The following is a 25,835-nucleotide window of genomic DNA, read 5'->3' as shown; positions in this document are numbered from 1 at the left end:
ACCTGACGACTTTGTAATTACCCCAGTGCTTAGACAGGCGCCTGGCACATCCTAAGCACGTACCAAACGCCGTGACAGAAGAGAATGAGTTTATTGAGCACTGTACTAAATGCTTGAGAGAGAACAATCTAACAAAGTTGGTTGACACTTTCCCCGCAAAAGGGCAGGAGCTTTGACTCTGGTTTCTCTTACCTTTGTTACTATCTCATAGGCCCATCGACCAAAGACACCGGGGAGGGAACTCTCTGCCAGATTTTACTCAATGTGCAGATTTTACAGATCTCTTTACGAAGATCCTTCTAAGCGCTTGGGAGAGGAAGATATGGCAATATATCTGACACATTCCGGGCCCACAGTGAGAACAGAGGGGGCGGCGGACATGGATCAAAATAAAGAAATGACAGATAGGGACCTAAGCGGTGCGGGGCCGGGAGGGGGATGAAGAGGGGGAGCGAGTGCGGGCGACGCAGAAGGGAGAGGAAGAAGAGGAAAGGAGGGTGCAGTCAGGGAAGGCTTCTTGGAGGAGGTGGGCCTTCAGGAAGGCTTTGAAGGAGGGGAGAGGAATCGCCTGTGGGATTCGAGGAGGGAGGGCCTTCCGGGCCGGAGGCGGGACGCGGGTGAGGGGTCGGAGGTGAGATAGATGAGACGGAGGCACGGAGAGAAGGTTGGCATTACATCTACCCCCCCCCCAGCGCTCAGAACAATTTCTGACACAGAGTAAGCGCTTAACAAATACCATTAAAAGAAAATCGATGGGAAGTGGAAAAGAGCCCGGGCTTGGGAGTCAGAGGTCAGGGGTTCGAATCCCCGCTCTGTCCCTTGGCAGCTGTGTGACTGTGGGCGAGTCACTTCACTTCTCCGGGCCTCAGTGCCCTCATCTGGAAAATGGGGATGAAGACTGGGAGCCTCACATGGGACGACCCGATGACCCTGTATCTCCCCCAGCGCTTAGAACAGTGCTCTGCACATAGGAAGGGCTTAACAAATACCAACATTATTATTATCATTATTAAAGTCCGTCTTCCCTTCAGGACTTGTTATGAGCAGGGACGCTATCTGCTAATTCTGTTGTACTGTACTCTCCCAAGTGCTCAGTACAGTGCTCGGCACTCAGTAAGCAGTGTGGTTTAGTGGATAGAGCACAGACCTGGGAGTCAGAAGGACCTGGGTTTTAATCTGTAATTACGGTACTTGTTAAGCGCTTACTCCGTGTTGAGCACCGTTCTAAGCGCTGCGGTAGATGCAGGTTCATCGGGGTGGACCCAGTCCCTGTCCCACGTGGGCTCACGCTCTTAATCCCCATTCTACGGACGAGGTAACTGAGGCCCAGAGACGTGAAGCTATTTGCCCAAAGTCACACAGCCGACAAGTGGCAGGGACGGGATTAGAACCCAGGTCCTCCTGAGGTCCAGGCCCGGGCTCTAGCCACTAAACCTCACTGCTTACTTTCAGGCCACACTGCTTCTCTGTCTCTGCGCGTCCCTCCTCCTTTCTCTTGCCTTCCCCATCAAATAATCTTGAGAAGCAGCATGGCGTAACGGATAGAGCGCGTGCTTTGGAGTCAGAAGGCCTTGGGTTCTAATCCTGCTCTGCCACTCGTCTGCTGTGGGACCGTGGGCGAGTCGCTTCACTTCTCTGCGCCTCAGTTCCCTCATCTGTACAATGGGGACTTCACTTCCGCGGGCCTCGGTGGCCTCATCTGGAAAATGGGGATGAAGAGCGCGAGCCCCCCGGGGGACGGGGACCGTGTCCAACCGGATAACCTGCCTTCCATCCCATCACTTCTCTGGGCCTCAGTGACCTCATCTGGAAAATGGGGATCGAGAGCGTGAGCCCCCCGGGGGACAGGGATCGTGTCCAACCCGATTTCCTTGTGTCCACCCCAGCGCTTAGTAGAGGGCCTGGCATACAGAAAGCGCTTAACAAATACCCCAATTATGATTCTTCTTCTTAATTATTATTAAATGGCGATCCCGTCTGCTGGGAAATCCCGGAGTCAACCTACCGTCCGGACTTCCAGCCAGCGGTTAGCAGCCGACAGAAACAAATAGGCGATGTTGTTAGTGTCCGTCAGCTCCAGCATGTGCTGCTTAAACCGCGTTTCGTGCCTGAAGGAGACAAAATAAATAAATACGAGGCTTTTAACCCCTCTGCGGAAGAACGATCTCAAACCAGTCCACCTCAGTTTACCTCCCGGGGTCGGGAGGAGGGGCAGAGTGCAAAGTTGTGGGGTGGATTCATTCGTTCCTTCATTTAATCGTATTTACGGAGCGCTCACTGGGTGCAGAGCACTGGACTAAGCGCTTGGAAAGCACAGTTCGGCAATAGATCGAGACAATCCCTGCCCAGCGACGGGCTCCCAGTCTAGATGGGGGGAGACAGACAACAAAACAAGTAGAGAAGCATCAGTAGCATCGCTATAGATGAATAGCATTATAGATATATACACATCATTAATAAAATAAATATAATGATAAATAGGGACATATATACACAAGCGCTGTGGGGCGGAGGCGGGGGTAGAGCAGAGGGAGGGAGTCGGGGTGATTCCTGTACCATAGCTGCGTCGGTGTCTTTCAGGTGAGGAGGAATTGAAGATTCATTCATTCGATCCGATTTATTGAGCGCTTACTGGGTGCAGAGCACTGTCCTAAGCGCTGGGGAGAGGCCAATACACCACTAAATAGACACCATTCCCCGCCCACAACGAGCTCACAGTCTAGAGGGGATTATTTTTCTCCTTATCAAAAGAGGCAATGAAGGGAAGCAGCGTGAACTAGTGGAAAGAGGCCGATCCTGGGAGTCAGAGGATCTGGATTCTAATCCCGGCTCTGCCATTGACCAGCTGTGTGACCTGGGGCAGGTCACTTCTCTGGGCCTCCAGTTTCTTCATCTGTAAAATGGGGATTTCATACTTGTTCTTCGCCCAGCCCCTTGGATCGTGGGCCCCTCGGAGGACAGGGACTGTGTCCAACCTGATCACCTTGCATTTAGTACATTTAGTCAGCGTTTAGTACAGTGCTTTTAACAAATACCATCACCAGTATCGTTATTAATAGAAATCACGGGCAGGCCATCGCTGTTTGATGTCTGGGATTTCCTTTTTGCCATTTCTTTGATCTCCTGACATCCGACCCGCAGAGAGAGCGTTGCTCTGGCAGTGAAGAGTCCCGGGTTCTTATCCCGCTTCTATCTGCTGTCCCACTGACCTCTAGACTGTCAGCTCATTGTGGGCAGGGAATGTGTCTGTTTATTGTTCTCTCGTAATAATAACGCTGGTATTTGTTAAGCGATCACTATGTGCAGAGCACTGTTCTAAGCGCTGAGGTAGATACAGGGTAATCAAGTTGTCCCACGTGAGGCTCAGAGTTAATCCCCATTTTAGAGATGAGGGAATTTAGGCCCAGAGAAGTGAAGTGACTCGCCCACAGTCACACAGCTGACAAGTGGCGGAGCCGGGATTCGAGCCCATGACCTCTGACTCCCAAGCTCGGGCTCTGTCCGCTGAGCCACGCTCTCCCCAGCGCTTACTACTAATAATAACGTTGGTATTTGTTAAGCGCTTACTATGTGCAGAGCACTGTTCTAAGCGCTGGGGGAGATAGAGGGTAATCAGGTCGTCCCACTTGAGGCTCACAGTTAATCCCCATTTTACAGACGAGGTAACTGAGGCACAGAGAAGTGAAGTGACTCGCCCACCGTCACACAGCGGACAAGGGGCAGAGCCGGGATTCGAACCCGTGACCTCTGACTCCAAAGCCCAGGCTCTTTCCACTGAGCCACGCTGTGCTTGGCACTGTGGCCGAGCGTTTGGGAGAGTATATGAGAACAATAATTAGACACATTCCCTGGCCATGATAACCCCTACTTATATAAGCGGCACGGCGCAGCGGATCGAGCCCGGGCCTCGGAGGCAGAAGGTTATGGGTTCTAATCCCGGCTCTGACACTTGTCTGCTCTGTGACTTCGGGTAAGTCATTTCACTCCTCTGGGCCTCAGTTTCTGTAAAATGGGGATTGAGACTGTGAGCCCCAAGTGGGCCAGGGACTGTGTCCAACCCGATTTGCTTGGATCCACCCCAATGCTTAGTACAGGGCCTGGCACATGGTAAGCACTTAAGAAATAAGCGATGTGTATATATCTATGATTCTTTTTATCTCTTTTGATGGTTCTGATGCTTGTCTACTTGTTTAGTTCTGCTGTCTCTCTCCCCCTTAAGTATTGCGAGCCCGTCGTTGGGCAGGGGTTGTCACCATCTGTTGCCGAATTGTACATTCCAAGCGCCTAGAACAGTGATCTGCACCCAGTAAGCGCTCAATAAATGTTCATTCATTCATTCAATAGTATTTATTGAGCGCTTACTATGTGCAGAGCACTGTACTAAGCGCTTGGGATGAACAAGTCGGCAACAGATAGAGACGGTCCCTGCCGTCTGACGGGTTTACGGTCTAATCGGGGATTAGGTGTGAATGAATGAATTGAATGAATGAATGAAATACCATTATTAGTATTATTATTTTATAAGAAAGTGGCAGTAAACATCTTCTCTATTCTCCACGTTGAGAAGCAATGTGGCTTAGTGGAAAGAGCCCGGGCTTGGGAGGCAGAGGTCCTGGGTTCTAATCTCTGCTCTGCCACTTGTCAGCTATGTGACTTTGGGCAAGTCATTTCCCTTCTCTGTGCCTCAGTGACCTCATCTGTAAAAAAGGGATAAAGACTGTGAGCCCCACGCGGGACAACCTGATCACCTTGTATCTCCCCCAACGCTTAGAACAGTGCTCTGCGCATAGTAAGCGCTTAACAGATACCAACATTATTATTATTCATTCAACAGAACCCTAACTGTGACTCACTCTCTCTCTGAAAATCAATAGAGGCAGTTCTAAATCACTCCGCATTATAAAAACAGTTTGTCTTCATCTCTCCGGTCTTTTCCGTAGTCGAACCAACAACGGGAGGTGGACGGAATAAAATCCCACTAAATAGTTCGGAGTGGACGGAAAAGTCACATTAAAGTAATGAGTCTTGTCCAGTCTGACAGCTGGGAATTATCTTGACCGTCCCAGGAGGACGCTAGAAAGAAATCGCTCCCTTTCATTTCTCAATCCACCGTGGTTCTTTTGTCGTTGTGTTGTACCGTAATGTACTTTCCCACGTGCTTAGCACAGTGCTCCGCACACAGTGCTTAGCACTGTGGCATAGCGGAGACGGCACGGGCCTGGGAGCCAGAAGGACCTGGCTTCTAAATCCAGGATCCAGCACGTCTGCCGCGTGACCTTGGTCAAATCACTTCCCTTGTCTGGTCCTCGGTTCCCTCATCTTTAAAATGGGGATTGTGAGCTCCATGTGGGACAGGGATGGGTCGAACCCGGATTAATTTGCATCTACCACAGCGCTTAGAACAGAGGCCGGCACATAGTAAGCGCTTCACAAATACCATTAAAAAAAAATAAATGCCTTTGATCGATTGACTGAATGCTCCAAAAATGGCCGACGGTACCCCAGTTGATAATTATCCATTCCAAGCGCTTAGTACAGTGCTCTGAACAGAGTAAGCGCTCAATAAATACTATTGAATGAATGAATGATGTCATTTATGAAGGGCTTATTATGTACTGGGACAAATTTGATGTTATCCTATAAGCTCCTCTCTAGACTGTAAGTTCATTTTTTTATGGTATTCGTTAAGTGATTCATTCAATCGTACTTACTGAGCGCTTACTATGTGCAGAGCACTGTGCTAAGCGATTGAGACAGCACAGTGACAATAATAATAATAATAACGACGGTATTCGTTAAGCGCTTACTTTGTCCCAGGTGCTGTACGAACAATAAACAGACCCATTCCCTGCCCACAGCGATCTTACTGTCTAGAGGGATCTACTATGTGCTAGGCACCGTTCTAAGCCCTGCTCTGAGCGCTGGGGTAGATACAAGTTAATCAGGTTGGACACAGTCTCCGTCCCATAAGGGGCTCACAGTCTTAATCCCCATTTACAGATGAGATCACTGAGGCCCAGAGAACGACCACAATCATGATATCCGTTAAGCGCTTACTACGCGCCAGGCACCGTGCTAAGCGCCGAGGCGGAGACAGAGCAACTCGGGTTGGATACGTTCCCTGTCCCATGTGGGGCTCACGGTCTCAGTCCCCATTTTCCGGATGAGGGAACTGAGGAAGTGAAGCGATTTTCCCAAAGTCACAAAGGAGGCGAGTGGTAGAGCGGGATTAGAACCCAAGTCCTCAGACGCCCAGGCCCAGCCCCGATCCATGAGGTCACACTGCTTCTCATCCCACACCCGGGAGCTGCAGCAAGAAGCTTGAAGCAGCACGGGTTAGCGGGTAGAGCCCGCGGCTGGGAGTCAGAGGGTCATGGGTTCCAATCCCAGCTCCGCCACATTTCATTCCATCGTATTTATCCAGCGCTTACTGGGTGCAGAGCACTGTACTAGGCACTTAGGGGAGTACAATACAACAACAAACAGATTCAGTGGCCTGCTGCGAGGCCTTGGGTAAGTCCCTTCATTCGGAGAAGCAGCGTGGCTCAGCGGGTAGAGCCCAGACCTGGGGGTCAGAGGTCATGGGTTCTAATCCCGGCTCCGCCGCTTGTCAGCTGTGTGACTTTGGGCGACTCACTTCACTTCTCTGGGCCTCGGTTCCCTCATCTGTAAAACGGGGATTAAGACTGTGAGCCCCACGTGGGACAACCGGATCACCTTGTATTCCCCCAGAGCTTAGAACAGTGCTTTGCACGTAGTAAGCGCTTAACGGATGCCATCATTATTATTATTAAGTCACTTCACTTCTCTGGGCCTCAGTTTCCTCATCTGTAAAATGGGGATTGAGACTGTGAGCTCCAGGAGGGACGGGAACTGTGTCCAACTCGATTTGCTGGTAAATCCCCCTGCGCTTCGTACAGTGCCAGGCATGTAATAATAATAATAATAATAATAATGTTAGTATTTGTAAAGCGCTTACTATACGCAGAGCACTGTATCTATCTAGGCAGATACAGGGCAATCAGGTTGTCCCACGTGAGGCTCACAGTCTTCATCCCCATTTGACAGATGAGGTCACTGAGGCCCAGAGAAGTGAAGTGACTCGCCCAAGGTCACACAGCTGACAAGCGGCGGAGCCGGGATTAGAACCCACGACCTCTGACTCCCAGACCCGTACTCTTTCCACTGAGCCACGCTGCTTCTCTGAAAACGCTTAAAAACGCTTAAAAAATGCCACAGTTATTATCATTCTCTGGGCCTCAGCCAACTCATCTGTCAAATACCATAATTATTATTAAATGGGGATGAAGACTGCGAGCCCCCCGTGAGACAGGAACCGAGTCCGACCCGACTGGCTCTTGTCCACCCCACTGCTTAGTATTCATTCATTCAATAGTATTTATTGAGCGCTTACTATGTGCAGAGCACCGTACTAAGCGCTCGGAACGGACAGATCGGTAACAGATGGAGACGGTCCCCGCCCTCCGACGGGCTCACGGTCCGATCGGGGGAGACGGACGGACGAGGACGATGGCGACGGATAGACTCGAGGGGATGAACGATAGCAAATAAATAGTACAGTGTCTGGCACAGAGTAAGCGCTGAACAAATTGTGGAATAATTATTATTATTATTACTATTATCACTGAAGCTAGCAAAGTGCCAGCCTCTTCAGAGAGCAGGGTCCCATCAAAGACCCTCCTCCCATTCACCCAATCGGATTTATTGAGCGCCTACTAGGTACAGAACACTGCGTTAAGCAGCGTGGCTAGAGAAGCGGCGTGGCTCAGTGGAAAGAGCGCGGGCTTGGGAGTCAGAGGTCACGGGTTCTAATCCCGGCTCCGCCGCTAGTCAGCTGCCTGACCTCGGGCAAGTCACTCAACTTCTCTGTGCCTCGGTGACCTCATCTGTCAAATGGGGATTAAAAAACGGTGAGCCCCACGTGGGACAACCTGATCACCTTGTATCCCCCAGCGCTTAGAACAGCGCTTTGCACATAGTAAGCGCTTAACAAATACCACAATTTATTTTATTTATTAAGCGCTTGTTTAGAATCCGACAATAAACTGACCTCTTTCCTCCCCACAACGAACGTACGGTCCAGAGAGGGGGCGACAGACATCAACGGAAATAAATAAATTACAGATACATATTGAGCGCTTACTATGCGCAGGGCACTGTACTGAGCGCTTGGAACGGACAATTCGGCCACAGAGAGAGACGATCCCTGCCCGTTGACGGGTTTACGGTCTAACGGGGCTTACGTATCGATACGAAGGAATAAATCACAGCTCTACGGACATCCGTACGACTCAATCGCGTGGACATCGATAGGTTGGCCATCGATACGAATCAATAAACGACAGCTATAAAAAATAAATTAGGGCTTCAATCGATCGATTCCGGCCAGAACCCGTGTTCCTCACTTCTTCCTCAGGATCTCTTGTTTTGTTTCGCCGTCCGTCTCCCCCTTCTAGACCGCGAGCCCGTCGCTGGGCGACGACGGTCTCCATCCGTTGCCGAACCGTGCGTTCCAAGCGCTTAGAACAGTGCTCTGCGCACAGTCGGCGCTCACTAGATAGGACTGTTTGAATTAATGGAGGAACAGTGGGGCCGGGAGGGGTGGAGACGCGGCAGACGTTCCTGCTGCGTGTTTCTTTCTGGCGAGAAATCAGGCGTTTTCCTAATGGAAACTCTGACACGATCAATCTGCCGCTCTCCCTCCCCTTCCAGCTCATCTTTCTGAACATTCCCAGACCTTTACTCTGTCTGACGACCGGCAGAAAAGGTCATCGCCATCCCAGTCCCATTTCACGGCTCTTTCTCTGCGGCGAAAAGATCTCGGGGGAATTCATGCATTCACTCGATGGTATTTATTGAGCGCTTACTATGCGCAGAGCACTGGACCGAGCGCTTGGAATGGACAATTCGGCAACAGATAGAGACCGTCCCGGCCCACCGTCGGGCCTACCGTCTTTGAAGTGGACCGTCGGACGGGGAGATGTTAGATTTCCAACCGAGCCCCCCCCCCCCCCGCCCCCCGGCTCTAGAGACCCCGGGGGTTTGGAGGGGAGGAACGGACGGATGGAAAATTTATCGGAGCCTCGACCTCCCGCAATCAGCTCCGCCCCCCCCCCCGAATGATGATAATAATGATGGTATCTGTTAAGCGCTTACTACGCGCCAGGGAGTGTACTAAGCCCTGGGGTGGAGGCAAGCGAATCTGGTTGGACACGGTTCCTAATCCCGGAGCCGGAATTAGAACCCACAACCTCTGACTCCCAAGCCCGTGCTCTTTCCACTGAGCCGCGCTGCTTCTCTTGAAGGGTTCGTTCATTCATTCAATAGTATTTATTGAGCGCTTACTATGTGCAGAGCACTGTACTAAGCGCTTGGAATGAACAAGGGCTGCAGAGAGGGTGGAGGTTTATGGCATGGCAAAGTGGCTAGAGTGAGGACCTGGGAGTCAGAAGGTCACGGGTTCTAATCCCAACTCCCCCCCTTGTCTGCTGGGTGACCTTGGGCAAGTCACTTCACTTCTCTGGGCCTCAGTGACCTCATCTGTCAAATGGAAATATATTCTTTTAATGTATTTATACTGATGCCTGTTTACACGCTTTGATGTCTCCCCCCTTCTATTCGTTGATTCGGTGGTATTTATTGAGTGCTTACTATGTGCAGAGCACTGTACTAAGCGCTTGGAAAGTACAATTGGGCGACGGATAGAGACCATCCCTGCCCTTTGACGGGCTCACAGTCGAGAAGGGGGGAGACAGATGGCAAAACGAAACAAGTAGACAGGCAAGATTGTAGACTGAATTACGCTCATGAATTACGTTCTAGACTGTGAGCCTGGTGCGGGCAGGTCTCTCTTCGTTGCTGACTTGCAATAATAACGTTGGTATCTGTTAAGCGCTTACTACGTACAGAGCACTGTTCTAAGCGCTGGGGGAGATACAGGGTCATCAGGTTGGCCCACGTGAGGCTCACAGTTCATCCCCATTTTACAGATGAGGTCACTGAGGCCCAGAGAACTGAAGTGACCCCCACAGTCCCACAGCTGACAGGTGGCAGAGATGGGAGTCGAACCCATGACCTCTGACTCCAGAGCCCAGGCTCTTTCCACTGAGCCACGCTTCCAACCGCTTAGTACAGTGCTCTGCACAGAGTAAGCGCTCAATAAATGCCACTGAATGAATGAATGATAAGAGTGTGAGCCCCATGTGGGACAGGGATCGTCCCCCACCCAATTTGCTCATATAATAATAATAATGTTGGTATTTGTTAAGCGCTTACTACGTGCAGAGCCCTGTTCTAAGCGCTGGGGGAGATACAGGGGAATGAGGTTGGCCCACGTGAGGCTCCCAGTCTTCATCCCCATTTTCCTGATGAGGGAACTGAGGCCCAGAGAAGTGACTCGCCCACAGTCACACAGCTGACAGGGGCAGAGTCGGAATTCGAACCCATGACCTCCGACTCCCAAGCCCGGGCTCTTTCCACCGAGCCACGCCGCTTCTCTAATATCCACCCTACCGCTTAGTGCGGTGCCTGGCACACAGTAAGCGCTTCACAGACATCACAGTGATCATTATCATCATTATCATTATAGTGGGGAGACGCATTTAGAGCCCAGGCTCGGGAGTCCGAGGTCGTGGGTTCTAATCCCGCCTCCGCCGCCTGTCAGCTGGGTGACTCTGGGCAAGTCACCGCTTCTCTGGGCCTCAGTTGCCTCATCTGGTGAAGACCGCGAGCCCCACGGGGGACCACCTGATGACCCCGTATCCACCCCGGCGCTTAGGACGGTGCCTGGCACGTAGTAAGCGCTTAACAAACATCTCAGCGATCATCGTCATTATCGTTAAGGGTCGGGAGACGCGTTTACCCACCTGAATGCTCTGATGGTGGTCAGCCCTTCGGCGGTTTCCGAGAAGTGGCAGAGCAGAGGGAGCTGGGTGCTGTCGTCCAGCTCCTGGAGATCCCTGGAATGGGCAGAGGTCGCCGTCACAGAGGGCAGAGGGCGGGGCTTCCCCCCCCCCCCCCCCCCGACGCGCACTCCTCTCCCACCCGCCCCCGGCTCACACTCCTCACTGGGCCTCGTCCTCGTCTCTCTCCCTCTCTCGCCTCTGGCCTCGTCCTCACAGCCTCCCTTGCCTGGATCTCCCTCCTTCCAGCTCTCCCCATCAAAGCCTTCCTAAACTATCACCTCCTCCCGGAAGCCTTTCTTGACTAAGAAGAAGAATGATGGTATCTGTGAAGCGCTTACTATGCGCCAGGCACTGGCCTAAGCGCTGGGCTGGATCCAAGCAAATGACGTTGGCCCCGGCCCCTGTCCCCCGTGAGGCTCGCGCTCCCCTTTTACACCATGAGGGAACTGAGGCCCAGTGAAGTGAAGCAGCGTGGCTCAGTGGAAAGAGGCCGGGCTTGGGGGTCCGAGGTCATGGGTTCGAATCCCGGCTCTGCCGCTTGCCAGCTGTGGGACTGTGGGCCAGTCACTTCTCTGTGCCTCGGTGACCTCATCTGTAAAATGGGGGTGAAAACTGTGAGTCCCACGTGGGACAACCTGATCACCTCGTATCCCCCGCGGTGCTTAGAACCGTGCTTTGCACATCGCAAGCGCTTACCAAATACCACCCATCATTATTATTATCATTAAGTGACTCATCCGAGGTCACACAGCAGACAACGGGCAGGGATCGTCTCTATCTGTCGCCGAACTGTCCATTCCGAGCTCTTAGTATTCAATAGCATCGATCGAGCGCTTACTATGTGCAGAGCACTGGACTAAGCGCTTGGAATGAACAAGTCGGCAACGGATAGGGACGGTCCCTGCCGTCTGACGGGCTCACGGTCTGATCGGGGGAGACGGACGGACGGGAACGATGGCACGTGCTCTGCACGCAGCGTGGCTCAGTGGAAAGAGCACGGGCTTGGGAGTCAGGGCTCATGAGTTCGAATCCCAGCTCTGCCACTTGTCGGCTGTGTGACTGTGGGCGAGTCACTTCACTTCTCGGTGCCTCAGTTCCCTCGTCTGTAAAATGGGGATGAAGACCGTGAGCCCCACGTGGGACGACCCGATTCCCCTGTGTCTACCCCGGCGCTTAGAACGGTGCTCGGCACATAGTGAGCGCTTAACAGATACCAACATGAAGCGCTCAACAAATACGATTGAGTGAATGAATGAATGAACGAGTGGCGGAGGCGGGATTAGAACCCACGTCCTTTGACTCCCAGACCTGAACTCTGGCCACTAGTTCACTCCGACCCCTCATCCTCCCACCCCGCCCCCCCCCACTTTACCTCGTTCTTGGGTCTCTCCCGACGCCGACCGCTTCATCAGAGGCTCCTTCCTGCCTGGATCTCCCTTCCCAGTGCTCTCCCCATCATCAAAGCCTCCTCCTAAAATATCACACCTCCTCCAGGAAGCCTTTCTTGACTAACTTCTCATCTGCCCCGCCCCCATTTTCCTTCCTTTCCCAGTCACCGACGCGCCTGACTCAAGTGCCGTCTAAAACACTCACCGTCTCCTAGACTGTAAGCTCCCCACGGGCGGGGAATGTGCCTACCAACTCTGCTGCATTGTACTCTCCCAAGGGTTTAGCACAGGGCTCCGCACACGGTAAGCGCTCTATCGATTATTACGTCCTCTACGTGAGATTTATTTTTCACGTCACCTCCCCTACTAGATTGTATGCACTCATTCATTCAATTTGTCCATTCCAAGGGCTTAGTCCAGGGCTCTGCACCTAGTAAGCGCTCAATAAATACTACTGAATGAATGAATGAGTGAATTCAATCGTATTTACTGAGCGCTTACTGGGTGCAGAGCCCTGGACTAAGCGCTTGGGAAGTACAGTTCCTGGCACATAGTAAGCGCTTAACAAATACCATTATTATTATTATTATTATTGTTACAGTTCAGCAATAAAGAGAGACAATCCCTGCCCACAACGGGCTCACAGTCTAGCAGGGGAGAGACAGACAGCGAAACAAGGCAACAGGCATCAGTAGCATCGTTATAAAGAAATAGAATTTTAGATATATACACATCATTAATAAAAATAAATATAATTATAAATCTGTCAATATATATAAGTGCTGTGGGGTGGGGAGGAGGTAAAGGGAGAGGGTTGGGGCAACGGGACAAGTTATAATAACGTTGGTATCTGTTAAGCGCTTACTACGTGCAGAGCTCTGTTCTAAGCGCTGGGGGAGGTACGGGGTCATCGGGTCGTCCCACGTGAGGCTCCCGGTTAATCCCCATTTTCCAGACGAGGTCACTGAGGCCCAGAGAAGTGAAGCGACTCGCCCGCGGTCCCACAGCTGACAAGCGGCGGAGCCGGGAGTCGAACTCGCGACCTCTGACTCCGGAGCTCTTTCCACCGAGCCACGCTGCTTCCCTAACTCAACGTAGTTCCCTAATTCCCTAAATTTATGAACATGACCGTATTCTTCGAAGGACTTAGTACAGAGCCCTGCGCCCAACAAGGGCTCCACAAATAATCCATCAGTGAATGTTCGATCGATCGACCGAGAAGCTCCACGGACTACTCGATTAGACCGTGAGCCCGTCATCGGGCAGGGACGGTCTCTATCTGTTGCCGAATTGTCCATTCCAAGCGCTTAGTCCAGGGCTCTGCACCTAGTGAGCGCTCAATAAATACTATTGAATGAATGAATGAATGCTCTGCACATAGTAAGCCCTCAGTAAATACTAGTGAACGATAGAGCCCGGGCCTGAGGGTCAGAAGGACCTGGGTTCTAATCCCGGCTCCGCCACTTATCTGCTGTGTGACCCTGGACAAGCCGCTTCACTTCTCCGTGCCTCAGTTACCTCATCTGGAAAACGGGGATCAAGACTGTGAACCCGATGTGAGACAGGGACCGTGTCCCACCTGATTACCCTGGTGTTTAGTACAGTCCCCAGCACATAGTAAGCGCTTAGCAAGCTCCTAAAAAAATGCTATCTACTGAGCACTTACTCCCGGGTAGACTGTAGGCCGGTTGTGGGCGGGGAATGTGCCCGCCTCCCAAGAGCTTAGACCGGTGCTCTGAACATAGTAAGGGCTCAATACATAGAATTCATTCAATCGTATTTATTGAGCGCTTACTGTGTGCAGAGCACTGTCCTAAGCGCTTGGAAAGTACAATTCGGCAATAAAGAGAGACAATCCCTGCCCACAACGGGCTTACCGTCTAGAAGACTGTAATTAATTGATTACCGTGTGCAGAGAACTATAATTACACATAATGCAACAGAGTCGGTAGACATGATTCCTGCCCACAACAAGCTTCAAGTCTAGGAGAAGCAGCGTAGCTCGGTGGCAAGAGCCCGGGCTTGGGAGTCAGAGGTCATGGGTTCGAATCCCGGCTCTGCCCCTTGTCAGCTGGGTGACTGTGGGCGAGTCACTTCACTTCTCTGGGCCTCAGTCACCTCATCTGGAAAATGGGGATTAACTGTGAGCCTCCCGTGGGACGACCCGATTCCCCCGTATCTCCCCCGGCGCTTAGAACAGTGCTCTGCACATAGTAAGCGCTTAACAAATACCAACGTTATTATTATTATTAGAGGGGGAGACGGACCCTCCTACAGATACGATACTGATTGATCGATCGACTAAAAGACATCGATGCAGTCATTCACTCTGAAGGGGGACCCAAGTGAAGGTTTATGGTATTTGTTAAGCGCTTACTATGTGCCGGGCACTGTACTACGCGCCGGGGTGGATCCAAGCAAATCGGGTTGCACACAGTCCCTGTCCCATGTGGGGCTCCCAGTCTCGATCCCCATTTTCCAGATGAGGGAACTGAGGCCCGGGGAAGTGAAGTGACTTGTCCGAGGTCGCGCCGCGGAAAAGTGGCACAAGGCACTTGATTCCAAGGCTAAAAAATGGTGTCTTCAGGAAGGGGAAGCCAGCAACATCTGTCTTTGGCGACCCTGTTCCTCTTGTAACTTAAGCTCATACCCACACATTCATGCACTCATTCAATCATATTTACTGAGTGCCTTACTATGTGCAGACCACTGTACTGAGCGCTTGGGAGAGTATAATATAATAATAATGATGATGGCATTTGTTAAGCGCTTACTGTGTACCGAGCACTGTTCTAAGCGCTGGGGGCGATCCAAGGTCATCAGATTGTCCCACGTGGGGCGCACGATTTTCATCCCCATTTTCCAGATGAGAACACTGAGGCTCAGAGAAGTGAAGTGACTCGTCCAAGGTCACACAGCCGACAAGTGGCGGAGCCGGGATGAGAACCCACGACCTCTGACCCCCAAGCCCGGGCTCTTGCCAGTAAGTCCCGCCGTGTCTAACAATCAATGGACACGTTCCCTTCCCACAACGAGCTTACGATTTGGAGGGAGACACATATCCCACCTCTAGAACAGCGCTCGGCACATAGTAAGCGCTCAACAGATACCAGCATTACTGCTAGGACGATTATTATTTTCAGACACGCTGCATAGTCCCTGGGAAGGGGCAGGGGAGGGAGCGGAGATTTCCATTCAAGGACTTACTTGGAAGCCACGCGGAAGTATTTCTGGATGAAATAAAAGGCGATTCCCAGGGGGACCAGTGCGACCAGGAACACGGGCGTGGCGTAGGAGATCATTCCGATGGCGGACAGGCAGAGCAAGGTAGAGCGGGTCAGGGATTCCAGGGTTGGGGGGATGTGCTAAGCCGAACGGAACGGAAAAATGCTGCCTTAAAAGCCGGAGCCGCCGCCAACGGGACGACGCTCCGTCTTTCCCCTCAACCCCGCTCCTCTCCCAACTTTCCCGCCTCAGCCCAAGCCATCCATCCTCTGGGATCCGGAAGCTCCCAACCTCGGCGTGGCCCTTGACTCCTGGCTACCCTTTGCCGCTCACGGCAGAACCCCGCCTGGTCCTCTCCACGCCGATAAAAATAACAATGAAGTTGGTATCTGTTAAGCGCTTACTCTGTGCAGAGCACTGTTCTAAGCGCCGGGGGAGATACGGGGTCATCAGGTTGGCCCCCGTCAGGCTCACAGTCTTCATCCCCATTTTTACAGAGGAGGTCACTGAGGCCCAGAGAAGCGAAGTGACTCGCCCACAGTCACACAGCTGACGGGTGGCGGAGCCGGGATTCGAACCCATGACCTCTGACTCCCAAGCCCGGGAGTCACTGAGCCATGCTGCTTCTCCAATAATCCCGATAGTAGTCGTCAAGCACTTACTCTGTGCCGGGCACTGTACTAAGCGCTGGGGTGGAGCCGAGCTAATCAAGTTGGACACGATCCCCGTCCCATGAGGGGCTCCCGGCCTCCATCTCTGGGTTACAGGTGAGGTCACTGAGGCCCAGAGAAGCGAAGTGACCTGCCCAAGGTCACTCAGCAGATGGGAGGTGGAGCCGGGATCTTCTGACTCCCAGCCTGCGCTCTATCCACTACGCCATACTGCTTCTCCCGGATGTCTCCGGGAGCTTTCTAATCCCGGCTCCGCCACTTGTCTGCTGTGTGACCCTGGGCAAGTCACTTCACTTCTCTGGGCCTCAGTGACCTCATCTGGAAAAGGAGGGTGAAGCCTGTGAGCCCCATGTGGGACTGTGAGCCCCACGTGGGACAGCCCGATGACTCTGTATCTCCCCCAGTGCTCAGAACGGTGCTCGGCACAGAGTAGGCGCTTAACAAATGCCATCATCACGAGTTATTATCTGCCCCTTCCTCTTTCGGGATCCGCTCCGGTCTCACTTCAGCTCGACTGACGCTTCGGCCTCCTCGGAGGCCTCCCGGCCTCCAGCCTCTCCCCCCTCTCATCTAGACTCACCTCCTCCGAGAGGCCTTCCCACGCTGAGCTTCCCCTTTTCCCTCTGCTCCCTCTGCTCCCTCTCCGCTCCCTCTGCTCTCTCTGATAATCTCGGGCAGGGATTATCTCCATCTTTTGCCCAATTGTCCATTCCAAGCGCTTAGTCCAGTGCTCTGCACATAGTAAGCGCTCAGTAAGTACCACCGAATGAAGGAATGAATGAATAGACTCGACACCGCTGACGCTGGACTGCTCTCCCAGAAGCACCTCCCGTCCTCCACGTCTCCTCTCCCCCTGCGTCTCCCCAAGCCTCTCTCCTCGTCCGAGCCCAGCTGGGCTTCCGGGCTCTCCCCGATCGGGCCCCGTCGCACGCCTCCGTTCTCTTCTCCTCCCGCCTCCGTCCCTAGGCCGGCGTGGCTCAGTGGAAAGAAGCCGGGCTCGGGAGTCAGAGGTCGCGGGTTCTAATCCTGGCTCCACCCCCTGTCTGTTGTGTGACCTTAGGCAAGTCCTTTCACTTTTCTGGGCCTCAGTTACCTCATCTGTAGAAATGGGGATTAAAAAACGTGAGCCCCACGTGGGACGACCTGATGACCCTGCATGTACCCCACTGCTTAGAACAGTGTTCTGCACATAGTGTTTAACGAATAACATAATCATCATTATTATTATCATTAGGCCGCTGTCCTCCCTCCTCCCGAGCCAACCTCCTAGCCGGCCCCCCCGCTCGTCCCTCTTCCACGGTCTTCCTCCCCCCTCTCGCTCTTTCGCTCCGGCCTGGAAATTCCTCTCCGCCTCCCTCCCACCTCGTCAGACAGCTCTCCCCATGTTCGGAGGCAAAGCAGCATGGCCTGGTGGCTAGATCCCGGGCCTGGGAGTTAGAAGGACTTAATAATGTTGGTATCTGTTAAGCGCTTACTATGTGCAGAGCACTGTTCTAAGCGCTGGGGTAGATACCGGGTTCATCAGGTCGTCCCACGTGAGGCTCACAGTTAATCCCCATTTTCCAGATGAGGTAACCGAGGCCCAGACAAGTGAAGTGACTCGCCCACGGTCACACAGATGACAAGTGTCAGAGCCGGGATTCGAACCCATGACCTCTGACTCCCAAACCCATGCTCTTTTCACTGAGCCACGGGACTTGGGTTCTGATCCTGGCTCCGCCACTCTTCTGCTACATGACCTTGGTTGAGTCACTTTGCTTCTCTGCACCTCACTGAGACAGGGGCTGCGTCCTTCCTGATCAGCTCGAATCTACCTCAGAGTTCAGTACAGTGCCTTGACATACAATAATAATAAAGTTGGTATTTGTTAAGCGCTTACTATGTGCAGAGCACCCTTCTAAGCGCTGGGGTAGACACAGGGCCATCGGGTCGTCCCACGTGGGGCTCACAGTCTTCATCCCCATTTTCCAGATGAGAGAACTGAGGCACCGAGAAGTGACTTGCCCAAAGTCACACAGCCGACAGGCGGTGGAGCCGGGATTAGAACCCATGACCCCTGACTCCTAAGCCCGGGCTCTTTCCACTGAGCCACGCCGCTTCTCTAATAATGAAATAATAAGCCTTTAACAGATGCCGTGATTACTGGAATTATCAGCCGTCGTGACGAGGCCTGAACGACTCACACTCACCTGGTCGATGATATTCGTGTCGGCAGAAAATCGATTGAGAATGAGTCCCAGGGGGGTAGTGTCGAAGAACCTGGGGAGGAAGCGAGCCTCAGAATCATGGGGATCCCCGGTGGGAGGACTCCGGGCCCCCCGATTTCTCCCCGACCCCGCTTCCTTCCCAGGGCCGGTGCCCTCTCCCCACCTCAGACACCCGTCCAGCGGGTCCCTAAAGGAAGTGGCCAATTCCCCAGAGAGGACCGAGCTGCTCCAGATGCGCCAATCCTGGCTCCGGGATGGGACGTGAAGCCGATCCTGGCTCCGGGAGGCTTCAAGGCCGTCCGTCCCCCGGCCCCTTCCTACCTCTCCTCCCTTCTCTCTCTCCACCGCCCAGGCCGCCCGCCCCGCTCCTCCGCCGCCCGCCTCCTCGCCCTCCCCCGTCCTCGCCCGTCCCGCCGTCGACCCCCGGCCCGCGTCCTCGCGCGGTCCCGGGACGCCCTCCCTCCTCACCTCCGCCAGACTCATTCTCTTCCCCTCTTGGAAACCCTACTTAAAGCTCACCTCCTCCGAGAGGCCTTCCCACACGGAGCTCCCCTTTGCCCTCTGCTCCCTCTACCCTCTCTTCGCCTCTCCGCAGCTAAACCCTCTTCTCCCCCCTCTCCCTCCAGTCCTCCCCCTCTCCCTTCCCCTCCCCTCGGCACCGTACTCGTCCGCTCGACCGTCTGTATCTTCGTCACCCTATTTATTTTGTTAACGAGATGTACATCGCCCCGATTCTATTTATCTGCTGTTGTTTTAATGAGATGTTCTTCCCCTCGATTCTATTTATTTCCATTCTTCTTGTCCGTCCCTCTCCCCCGATTAGACCGTGAGCCCGTCAGAGGGCAGGGACTGTCTCTGTTGCCGATTTGTCCATTCCAAGCGCTCAGTACAGTGCTCTGCACCTGGTAAGCGCTCAATCGATACTATTGAATGAATGAATGCGAAGCCAGTCCCGGCTCCGGGATGGGATGTGAAGCCAATCCCGGCTCCGGGATGGGGCCCTCCTTCTCTCAGGGCATCAGTCGGAGGGAGTCACTCCCTCAGGGCACCCAACGGAGAGCGCAGCTCTTTCGGGGCATCAAGCGGAGGGCGATGCTCTGCCAGGGCATCAAGCGGAGGGCACGGCTCGCTCAGGGCACCACTGGGAAGTCGGGGACTCGCTCAGGGCCCTCTCGGAAGGTCCATCTCCCTCAGGGGTTAGGTCAGGACACGTCTGGGAGGGCCCTGCTCTCAGGGCCCGGCTAGCTCAGGGCACCGCTAAGTCTCTCACTCGGTCCCTCTAAACTGTGAGCCTGTTGTGGGCACGGATCGTGGCTCTTGATTTGCCGTATCGTACTTTCCAAACGCTCAGTACGACGCCGCACACCGTAAGGGCTCAATAAATAGGGTCAACTGCGGGAACGAGAGGACACCGTTGGCTCCGGGTTCTTCTCCCTCAGGGGACCACCTCCTCAGAGGGCCCGGCTCGCTGCGGGGCACCGCTCCGAGGGTGACGCCCTCTCCGGACACCCCTAGCCCAGGGCGCCAGTCGGGGGACACGGCGTTGGTTTCCTACCGGATGGGCCCGAGGATGATCTTGTTGAGGAGATCGTGGTGCAGGTTTTTGGCGGCCGTGAGCCCCATCCACTCAACGGTGAGCGACGTGACCAGGCAGAGGAAGATGCCCACGCCGCACAGGAGGCTGAATCCGGCCACGTAGTACGTCTGAGGGACACAAATCGAGGACCTTTCTTCCGGCTGAAGCTCCCAGAGATGTTCACAGATGCACACGCGCCAAAATACACACGGAAACGCACACACGCAGACTAATAATGATAACGATAATAATAATAATGTGGGTGTTCGTTAAGCGCTTACTACGTGCAGAGCACTGTTCTCAGCGCTGGGGTAGATACAGAGTGATCAGGTTGTCCCACGTGGACTCACAGTCTTAATCCCCCTTTTCCAGATGAGGTCACTGAGGCCCAGAGAAGTGAAGTGACTTGCCCAGAATCACACAGATGACAAGTGGCAGAGCCGGGATTCGAACCCATAAACTCCGACTCCCAAGCCCGGGCTTGTTCCACTGAGCCACGCTGCTTCTCTTCTCGATGCTATTCCATTCATTCGATGGTATTTACGGAGCGCTTACTACGTGCAGAGCACTGTACTGAGCGCTCGGAATGGACACTTCGGCAACAAATATCTGTTAAGTGCTTACCACGTGCCGGGCATTGTACTAAAAGGCTGGGGTGGATCCAAGCAAATCGAGTTGGACACAGTCCCTGTCCCACGTGGGGCTCACCGGCTTAAATCCCCATTTTACAGACGAGGGAACTGAGGCCCAGAGAGGTGAAGCGGCTTGCCCGAGGTCACACAGAAGACGAGTGGCGTAGCCGGGATCGGAACCCATGACCTTCTGACTCCCGGGCCCGGGCTCTAGCCACTAGGCCGTGCTGCTTCACCTACCCCAGCGCTTAGAACAGTGTTTGACACGCAGTCAGTGCTTAGCAAATATCATTTTAAATAAAAATAAATTTTTGAAAAAGAGTGAAACCGAAGTCCATTTTTGATGCCCCGATTCTCCATATAACCTGCTGTCCTAGGTTCAGCCAAGCGCCTAGTATTCTTTCAATTGTATTTACCGAGCGCCTCCAGTGCACGAAGCCGTGTGGCCTAGAGGATGGAGCTCGGTTCTGGGAGTCAGAGGACCTGGGTTCAAGTCCCGGCTCCGCCACTAGTCTGCTGCGTGACCTTGGCAAGTCACTTCACTTCTCTGGACCTCAGTGACCTCATCTGGAAAATGGGGATTGAGACCGCGAGCCCCACGTGGGACAGGGACTGTGTCCATCCTAATTTACTTGTATCCCCCCCAGCGCTTAGGACAGTGCCCGGCGCCTAGAAAGCGTTTAACAAATACCAGCATTATTATTATGATTACTACTATTATTCTCTGGGCCTCAGTTCCCTCATCTGTAAAATGGGGATTGAGACCGCGAGCCCCACGTGGGACAGGGACTGTGTCCAACCTAATTTACTTGTATCCACCCCAGCGCTTAGGACAGTGCCCGGCACCTAGTAAGCGTTGAACAAATACCAGCGTCATTATTATTATCGCTATTCTCTGGGCCTCAGTTCCCTCATCTGCAACACGGGGATGAAGACTGGGAACCCCGTGCGGGACGGGGACTACGTCCGACCCGATTCGCTCGTACCCACCCGAGCGCTCAGTACAGCGCCTGGCGCATAGTGAGCGCTTAACAAATACCGCAGTTCTTATCATTATCACCGCAGAGCACTGCACTAAGCAGTTGGGAGAGTCCGACAGAGCAATCGACGGACGCGTTCCCGGCCGACAATCTAGACGGTCCCGGAGGCGGTGAGCCCGTCGTCGGGTAGGGATCGCCGCTCTCTCTCCAAGCGCTTAGCACAGCGCTCTGCCCAGGGTAATTCGCTCGGACGAATGGAGCGGCCTCCATCCGACGGGCGTCCGGCACACCCTCCGACCCCTCTCCTCCGAACCTGATGGTCCCTGGGGCCGCCCGTGGAGTTTTTCGAAGCGTCTCCGTTGGATGCGGAGGTCCAGGTGGCGAGCCAGAAGTCGATGGCCACGATGACGGAGTGTTTCAGGAGCTTGGAGAAGATCATCAGGAAGAGCAGGAAGAAGCCGCCGGAAGTGAGATAGCGCCAGCAGGCCTTCCAGGGCATCTTCGTCCTCAGCCTCATGACCGTGGACATGTCGTCGTCTTCGTCCTCTTCCTCTTCCTCCTCTGCATCCCACCGGACAAATTGGGGAAGCCGGCGTGGTCAACCGGTTATTCATTCGATAGTACCTATCGAGCTCTTCCTATGTGCAGAGCGCTGGACTGAGCGCTCGGAACGGACAAATGGGTAACAGACGGAGACGGTCCCCGCCCCCCGACGGGCTCGCGGTCCCATCGGGGGAGACGGACGGACGAGGACGATGGCGACGGATAGAGTCGAGGGGACGAACGTCTCATTAAAACAAGAGCAAATAAATAGGGCCTGGGAATCAGGAGGTCACGGGTTCTAATCCCGGCTCCGCCACTTGGCTGCCGTGTGGCCTTGGGCCGGTCGTTTCTCGAGGGCCTCGGTTCCCTCTTCTACGAAATGGGGAATAACGGGGTGAGCCCCCTGTGGGGCGGGGACGGGGTCCAACCTGATGACCCAGCGCTTAGAACAGTGCTGGACACGTAGTAAGCCCTCAACAAATACTATCATTAGTATTATCAACGATGGCGGACGATCGTTAAGGACAGTTAATGACAGCAATATTGCGTAGGGGGTAGAGCCCGGGCCTGGGAGCCAGAGGGTCATGGATTCTAATCCTGACCCACGCCACTTGTCTCCTCTGTGACCTCGGGCAAATCGCTTCACTTCTCTAGGCCTCAGTTCCCTCATCTGGAAAATGGAGGTTGACAGTGTGAACTCCACGTGGGACGGGGACTCCGTCTGACCCGATTTGCTTGTATCACCCCAGCGCTTAGTACAGTGCCTGGAACATAATAAGCACTTAACAGATACCATAAGTATTATATTATTATTATTACTACTAATATTACTATGCAGTGGAAAAAGCACAGGTCCGGGAGTCAGGGGCCCTGGATTCTATTCCTGGCTCTGGGTGACCTTGGGCAAGACACTTCACTTCTCTGTGCCTCAGTTTCCTCATCTGCGAAATGGGGCTTCACCTCCTGTCCTCTAGACGGTGAGCCCCATGAGCGGCCGTGTCCGATCCGATTAACTTGCAGCTTCCTCAGCGCTAAGTAACGATAATGTTGGTATTTGTTAAGCGCTTACTTACTGTTCTAAGCGCTGGGGTAGATACAGGGTGATCAGGTTGTCCCATGTGGGGCTCCCAGTCTTCATCCCCATTTTCCAGATGAGGTCACTGAGGCCCAGAGAAGCGAAGTGACTGGCCCACGGTCACCCAGCTGACAAGTGGCAGAGCCGGGATTCGAACCCATGACCTCTGACTCCCAAGCCCGGGCTCTTGCCACTGAGCCACGGTAATGATAATACTAATCATGATGGCATTTGTTAAGCGCTTACTATGTGCCCAGCACTGTTCTAAGCACTGGGGGGAGATAGAAGGTTATCAGGTTGTCCCATGTGGGGCTCACGGTCTTCATCCCCGTTTGCCAGATGAGGGAACTGAGGCCCAGGGACGTGAAGTGACTTGCCCAGAGTCACACGGCTGACAAGCGGCGGAGCGAGATTAGAACTCATTACCGCTGACTCCCAAGCCCGGGCTCTTTTCGCTGAGCCACGCTGCTTCTCATATGCATATATCATTAAATTATACATTCCGTAGGATTTATTCATATCGACGTCTGTTGCCCCCTCTAGACTGGGAAGCTCGTTATGGGAAGAGAAGATATGAGAAGCAGCATGGCCTAGTGGAAAGAGCAGGGCCCTGGGAGTCAGAGGACCTGGGTTCTAATCCCGACCCCCGCCACTCGTCTCCCGTGTGACCTCGGGTGAGTCGCTTCACTCCTCTGGGCCTCAGTTCCCCCATCTGTAAAATGGGGATGGAGACTGACGCCCCCCCTCCCCCACGGGGAGCCGGGACTGTGTCCAACCCGATCACCTTGTATGTACCCCAGCGCTTAGTACAGTTCTTAGCACACTGCAAGCGCTTAACCGTCAGCGTGATAATTATCAGCGTTTTAATCGGCATTACCTTCATCTTCATCCTCCATCTGGGCCTTGGCTTCTCTCGAGTACATGGCCCTCCGGAGAGTTTTCCGTTCTAGAGTCGTTTGATCCGCTTCCATGTCCTGGGACAGACGAAGGGTTATCATCCGTTAGACTGTGAGTCCCGTCGATGGGCGGGGACGGTCTCTATCCGTTGCCGGATTGTCCATTCCAAGCGCTTAGTCCAGCGCTCTGCACACAGTAAGCGCTCGATAAATACTCTCGAACGAGTGAATTCGGGAAACGACATCGGCACTCGAAACGCAAAATGGCCCGGGGAGTAGACGAGCGGCACGGCTCAGTGAATAGATCTCGTTCACCCAAGTGGTCGAGCGGGGATTAGAACCCGTGACCTTCTGACTCCCAGGCCCAGGCTCTACCCATTAGGCCACGCTGCTCCTCACTACGCTCTGGGCCTCAGTTTCCTCATCTGTAAAATAGGAATAAGACAGCGACCCTCCCTACTTCTCGGATGGTAAGCCCCAAGTGGGACAGGGACGGGGACCGATCCGATTATCCGGTATCTAGCCGAGCACATAGGATACTGCTCATCAGTCACGATCTCATCCCGGCTCCGCCACTTATGTGCTGCTGTGCGACCCTGGGCAAGTCGTTTCACATCTCTGGGCCTCAGTTCCCTCCTCTGTAAAATGGGGATGAAGACTGTGAGCCCCACGTGGGCCAGGGACTGTGTCCAACCTGATTAACTCGTATCTACCCCAGTGCTTAGAAGAATGCCTGGCACATAATAACCACTTAAATGCCATTAGAGAAAAAGAAGGTAAATATAATCATGGTATTTGTTAAGCGCTTACTATGTGCCGAGCACTGTTCTAAGCGCTGGGGTAGATACAGGGTCATCAGGTTGTCCCACCTGGGGCTCACATTTTTTTTTAATCCCCATTTTTACAGATGAGGTCACTGAGGCCGAGAGAAGTGAAGTCAGAATAATAATAATAATGATGTTGGTATCTGTTAAGCGCTTACTATGTGCTGAACACTGTTCTAAGCACTGGGGTAGACACAGGGGAATCAGGTTGTCCCACGTGGGGCTCACAGTCTTCATTCCCATTTTACAGATGAGGTCACTGAGGCACCGAGAAGTGAAGTGACTTGCCCAAAGTCTCACAGCTGACAAATGGCCGAGCAGGGATTCGAACCCATGATCTCTGACTCCAAAGCCCGTGCTCTTTCCACTGAGCCACGCTGCTTCTCAAAATTGGTATTTGTTAAGCGCTTACTATGTGCAGAGCACTGTTCTAAGCACCGGGGTAGACACAGGGGAATCAGGTCGTCGCAGGTGGGGCTCCCAGTCTTCATCCCCATTTTACAGATGAGGTCACTGAGGCACAGAGAAGTGAAGTGACTTGCCCACAGTCACCCAGCTGACGAGTGGCAGAGCCGGGATTCGAACCCATGACCTCCGACTCCAAAGCCCGGGCTCTTTCCACTGAGCCACGCTGCTTCTCTATAATAATAATGTTGGTATTTGTTAAGCGCTTACTCTGTGCAGAGCACTGTTCCAAGCGCTGGGGGAGATACAGGGTCATCAGCTTATCCCACGTGAGGCTCACAGTTAATCCCCATTTTACAGGTGAGGGAACTGAGGCACAGAGAAGTTAAGTGACTTGCCCCCAGGTCACACAGCTGACAAGTGGTGGAGCTGGGATTCGAACCCATGACCTCTGACTCCCAGGCCCGGGCTCTACCCACTATGACCGG

General features: G+C 53.4%; 1 protein-coding gene across 6 annotated transcripts in view; it reads right to left on the bottom strand.

Moving 5' to 3' along the window:
- Positions 1-25,835, bottom strand: part of ABCC9 (ATP binding cassette subfamily C member 9) — a 203,996-nt gene that overhangs the window by 53,074 nt on the left and 125,087 nt on the right. For all 6 annotated transcript variants that reach the window (XM_029058306.2, XM_029058304.1, XM_029058303.2 and 3 more), the window contains 7 exons: positions 24,100-24,196; positions 21,918-22,165; positions 19,972-20,120; positions 18,399-18,468; positions 15,521-15,678; positions 10,887-10,979; positions 2,006-2,108 (listed from right to left, as the gene is read on the bottom strand). In XM_029058306.2, the coding sequence (XP_028914139.1) occupies positions 2,006-2,108; positions 10,887-10,979; positions 15,521-15,678; positions 18,399-18,468; positions 19,972-20,120; positions 21,918-22,165; positions 24,100-24,196 (918 nt within the window). The remainder of the gene's footprint in view (positions 1-2,005; positions 2,109-10,886; positions 10,980-15,520; positions 15,679-18,398; positions 18,469-19,971; positions 20,121-21,917; positions 22,166-24,099; positions 24,197-25,835) is intronic.

Source organism: Ornithorhynchus anatinus, chromosome 2 (assembly GCF_004115215.2).
Source record: "Ornithorhynchus anatinus isolate Pmale09 chromosome 2, mOrnAna1.pri.v4, whole genome shotgun sequence".
In the NCBI taxonomy this organism is placed as follows: Eukaryota; Metazoa; Chordata; class Mammalia; order Monotremata; family Ornithorhynchidae; genus Ornithorhynchus; species Ornithorhynchus anatinus.
Note: the sequence above shows the minus strand (reverse complement) of the source record. Positions and strands in the feature narration are given on the sequence as shown.